The sequence below is a fragment of the Syngnathus floridae genome, chromosome 1 (assembly GCF_059516105.1).
Source record: "Syngnathus floridae isolate MCC-2025c chromosome 1, RoL_Sflo_1.0, whole genome shotgun sequence".
Lineage (NCBI taxonomy): Eukaryota > Metazoa > Chordata > Actinopteri > Syngnathiformes > Syngnathidae > Syngnathus > Syngnathus floridae.
Genome location: NC_142413.1, coordinates 13,757,530 through 13,762,925, shown reverse-complemented (window position 1 = coordinate 13,762,925; position 5,396 = coordinate 13,757,530). Strand labels below are relative to the sequence as shown.

Here is a 5,396-nt window from a genome sequence, read left to right as displayed (position 1 = left end):
ATGGATGGATGGATGGATGGATGGATGGATGGACAAAAAGATAAGCCAAACAATTGCCATTAGTATAAAGTAAGCAAATTATCATTGCTGCTTCTATTAAAGAATAATAAAAGATGCACTTTACAAATAATGCAAATCTACAGGTATCGTGACGACATGTTCAAAAGTCATGTTACATGCACAGATGAGACATCACATGCGTAGGCAGAGCGCACAGCGACATGTTTTTGGCACAAATGCAACACCACCATTTTTTCTTCCACGCACCAATTGTAGTCATTATTTTTTTAGTGTTGTTTCATTCCTACGCGACCATCAATAATTTTCCATTGAGAAATAGTCACACACATGTCCAATTACAGTGCTATGATTCATGGAGTTTCACCACCTACTCTTTCAGACTCTCAATCAGCTCTTCATTCAGAAATACTATCTCAGACACCACCGCCTCACTCACGCTCATAACCACGCGCACACAGCTCCACGTAGTTCGCCACGGTCGCTGTCCGCGGTGCTGAAACCCTCAACCCGGATGCTCATCGGATTGGGCAATTTGCCAGGTTTACCTTATCTATCTATCTATCTATCTATCTATCTATCTATCTATCTATCTATCTATCTATCTATCTATCTATCTATCTATCTATCTATCTATCTATCTATCTATCTATCTATCTATCTATCTATCTATCTATCTATCTATCTTACATATACATGGCTAATGGCTTTTTCTTCTTTTTTTAACGATGCAGCAATATTATTTTTTGTATAACGATGGATATTTTTTAGAAAAGTCTACAGACGGGGGTGAGAGGTGACAGAGACAGCAGAGCAAAAACAATAATACACACCTATCAATACAGGGTTCATCGGGAGTAACAACATGACAAACATGGCTACAAACGCAAAAGTGCATCATCTTGACTGCAGCCCGCTCTCGCTGAGCTACAGAAACTACACTTACTTTCACACACACTGGGCTATATCTGACTTCATGGATGAGGAGGGAGGAATCTTGCATCATGTTGATTTTTGGGTTAGATTTAAGATTTCTTATACTCAAAAAAAGTACATACAAATGGTGAAAACATTCCCATTATCCCTGAGTAACATGGTTAAGCAAGAAACTTTTGAGGACGAGATTTAAAATAGATGTAGGGAACTGCGTTTTTTTTTTTTTGTGCAGGTGAAATTGAAGGTTTAGACCATCTTTTCTTTTGGTGTGAGTTTGTACAAAGGTTTTGGCTTGACTTTCAACAATGTGCTTGTTCTAAAGTGTTGCTCTTTGTTTCTCTTACTATCTCTGATGTTAAATATGGCTTTTTTCATAATGGTAAATTAGATTATTTCATTAACAATATTATTTTGTTGGCCAAACAATACATACACAAATGTCATTTATTGAAAGGCTGTCTCTGTAAGATATTTGCTCTGGCTGTATATTCTTTGTATATAAGATAGAATTGCCGTGAAATGTGTTTTTATTTGTTTACTTTTTTCATTTTAGTTTTTTTTGTGTGCTTTGGTTTGTTTGTGTGGGGTTTTTTGTATTGGGGATGTCTTTTGTGTTTTTTGTCGGCTTGTAGTTTATGGTGTTATTATATCTAACGTGTTTATGTTAGAATAAAAGGTTGAACTAGAAAAAAAAAAAAACTTTTACACACACCAGCACACCCTACCTCCCCCCACCAGCCCCCTCCTTGCGGAGCGCTCTTCTCGCGATAGCGCGCCGGAGCCGTTTTGACAGGCAGTCGAGGTTGCAGCAGGCAGAGGGAGACGGTAGAAGGAAGGTAAAGCAGGGAAGGCAGCATCATGGCGGACAGAGACAGCGGCAGTGACCACGGAGGGCCTACCGCAGGCCCTGGCTCGCTGCCGCCGGGTGCGATGGGAGCCATGTCCCGGCTACAGCACGACACCGAGGAGCTCGCCTCCAAGCGGGTCGACATCCAGAACAAGCGATTCTACCTTGACGTCAAGCAGAATGTTAAAGGACGCTTCCTCAAGATAGCCGAGGTCGGCGCTGGAGGAAACAAGAGCCGCCTCACGCTCTCCATGTCGGTGGCCGTGGAGTTCCGTGATTATCTCGGTGACTTTATCGAACATTACGCCCAGCTGGGCCCGAGCAACCCCGACTTGGTGCAGGATGAGCCCCGGCGGGCGCTCAAGAGCGAATTCTTGGTGCGGGAAAATCGGAAATATTACATGGATCTGAAGGAGAACCAGAGGGGGCGGTTCCTGAGGATCCGGCAGACCGTTAATCGGGGGCCCGGACTGGGAAGCTCGCAAGGCCAGACCATCGCTCTGCCGGCACAGGGGCTCATCGAGTTCCGCGACGCTTTGGCCAAACTCATCGACGACTACGGCGTAGACGAGGAGCCGGCCGAGCTCCCGGAGGGCACCTCGCTCACGGTGGACAACAAGCGCTTCTTCTTCGACGTGGGCTCCAACAAGTACGGCGTGTTTATGCGGGTCAGCGAGGTGAAGCCCACCTACCGAAACTCCATCACGGTTCCGTGCAAAGTGTGGTCTAAATTTGGCAACACCTTCTGCAAATACGCGGAGGAGATGCGGAAGATCCAGGAGAGGAGTCGAGAGAAACGGGCCTCGGAACTGCTACCTGAGGGCCCGCACGGCGCAGATGACGGCGACGACGACTGACTGACTGACTCTCACTGACTGACTGACTGACGTACTGACTGACTGACTGACTTACGACGCGAAACAAAAACTGAGAACTCATCGAGGGAATGAGACTTAATAGTGTCAAGTGACTGGAAAGAGAGATCTCCAAGGGAATCACCCCCCACCCACTCCCCCTCCACGCACACACACGAGCTCCAGAGACAAGGCAGCACCTCGGCTGTCTCCTCGCTCATTTGACTGGATGTCACCCACTTTATCACCATGTCACAGTAAGCGCTGCTATCAAGGACTTTTAACTGTAACATTTCAACTGTTTCTTACTTGATTTCAGTGACGATGAACAGTGTTTATATCTCTGTCGAAAGATTTTGCACACATCAAAAGCTATTTAAAAAAAAAATACGAAAGATTTCACCAGAAACGACAACACAGCTCTATTACGTAAAAATAACAGTCTTGTCACAAATGCATATTTGACATCAGCACAAAAAGAGTATTTATCGACTATATCCCTAATGTATAGTTTATTATAAAGGTACGCAGACTGAATATGGAAGCGCTCTACAGGTGTGAGACCTGCAGAATAGCAAAAACCTGTCTGCATGCTTGTAGCCTCATGGTAAGAGCAGAAGTTTGGTGAACTAAGCTCCTCTTTAAATTGACCTACAAATGCACAACTAAAGCATTACTATTATGCTGAGAAAATAAAAATTGCAGCCCTTATGCACTTCAAGGAATGAGATAAGTCGATCTTCGTGCTGTCATAAGGATCCGACCTTCCTGCACCATGTCCATAGAAACTTCAGTGACAAAAGTGCTAACTTAGATGTAATAATTATGATTTTGTGAATCAGCTGTAAAAAGAAAAGTCCTTATTGAGATACCCACGTTTTCTGTGGGATTTTGTTGTTGTTGCTTGTATCCTCCCGAGGGGTGGGGTGGTGGTGGGGGGCTAAATTTGGGTGTGTGCAAAAGGTTAATATTAAGGGAGGGGAAAAGACACGCCTGCGCAGTGCAGGCATCCTCTCTGACATCATTACAACCCGTGCCTTATACACTCCACTCGTTTACTTGTCCTCGCGTGGATGGTCTGTGAATTCTATCAACTTTCATTTAGGAGCGTCGTTACGTAGGCAGATATATTCTCCATACTGACCAGGGCTACCGGATCCACGGGTGCATGGATCAGGGGCTCTGACACCGACGGGAAGGTGTTCTGCTGCAGAGAGTCTGGGGAGGCCTTGCGGGGTGATGAGCGCCCTGGTTGCCAACTGGCCGTGTGGCTTCTCACTCCTCGGAATGCCTCAGTGTTCTTGAGATGTTGTCGGCAGCCTTGCGCAAAGCAGGATGTTAAAAGGTTGGCAGTGAAGGAAACAGAAATCTACAAAGGCTCGACGAAACGATTTGTCTGGGTGGAGTGGTGACAAAAGCTGTTAAAGAACCAGGCGAGGCGTCCTTGCACCTTTTGTCAGTGCAGGGCCGAGGCAGTATATCTCACTATGGTGCTATAGCCCCTCCATTGCTCCTTAGCTCACTTTATGTATATGTCATTGTTCTTCTGATTGCTCTTCATTTCATCCTTCCTATCGCTTTGTCTTGTCCAAAATCGTCTCATGTTTCTCCCTCCCGGACGGAGGCAGAGCAATTTACGAGAGAGGGACATTTCTTGTTAGTGTGCAATATTACATGCATGCCGATCATGGCGTAGTGTCACGTGTATGGACTTTTACAAGATGACAATAATAAATAGGTATATGATCATTTGAAAGCATGGCAATGTGCTGACTTAACAACGTGATGTTTCCCCCCCCCCCACCCTCAGCTACGTAGTTCTTTAAAACTGGGATCAGTGTGTTGGGTTTGCTAGCCCACTACAAACAACTCTCCTTTCCTTTATTCTGCCTCATTCACACACAACGTGGACAGCCTCTCTGCCGTGGCTTGCACTCACTTTGGGGTCCCCCCCAAACCCCCCTCCATACACACACAGACCCCCACCCCACCCCCAGCTGAGGCCTCATATTGCTTTTGGAGTGTTTTGGAGGCCTCTACTGTATTTCCAACAAGGCCTCCTCGCATTAGAATCCAGGAGTGTGCTTGGAGGCTGAGTGTGACCTCTTCCTCACCTGAGACCACGGATGACAAGACATACAAATTCAGATTTGTCCCATGGTTTCGTTTCGTTTCGTTTATTTCGTTTATTTCAAACATGTTTCACTTGAGTTGGACTTTTAGGTCACTAACAAGCTAAAAGTCGAGTGCTTGAAAAGTACTTTAATCATTCTGTAGGAAAACTATTGTCTCTTGGACACTTTGTGAAAAGCCTAAAATCGGGCACTGCACTTTAAAGGCTTAGCACCACCAACAGAATGACAGAATTGTGTCGTGAACAGAAATGTATTCCTCATATTTGCCCATGATGTGGATGAACTAATATTCATCAAACAAACATTTATGGTCTCTAGTCAAGTTGTGTTCCAAAACTGGAAATAGAACAATTTCTGTGAATGTTTGTATGGCCAAATATGAGGAGTCCAAGGCCACTTGTCAATGAAACTCACACTTTCCGTGTTTTTACCAAGGACGAACGTCGGCTTACAGCATCCAAAGCAAGTTTGGATTGACAGTATGGTCTTGGTTGTTGGCTCCTGCAGTTAGCATTATGGTTTTTTTTTTTCCATGCAGCAGTAGTCATCATAGACGCCCCATTAATTGTGTACAATGACAAAAATGTTTCCAAATGTCATGTACAT

The 5,396-nt window shown here is 44.9% G+C and overlaps 1 protein-coding gene across 1 annotated transcript in view; it reads left to right on the top strand.

Annotated features, from left to right (window-relative positions):
- Positions 1-1,722: 1,722 nt before the first annotated feature.
- Positions 1,723-5,396, top strand: part of purab (purine-rich element binding protein Ab) — a 4,616-nt gene continuing 942 nt past the window's right edge. The window contains exon 1 of the mRNA XM_088388116.1: positions 1,723-5,396. This exon is cut by the window's right edge and continues 942 nt beyond it. Coding sequence (XP_088244242.1) covers positions 1,813-2,658 — 846 coding nt within the window. The 5' untranslated portion in view covers positions 1,723-1,812 and the 3' untranslated portion in view covers positions 2,659-5,396.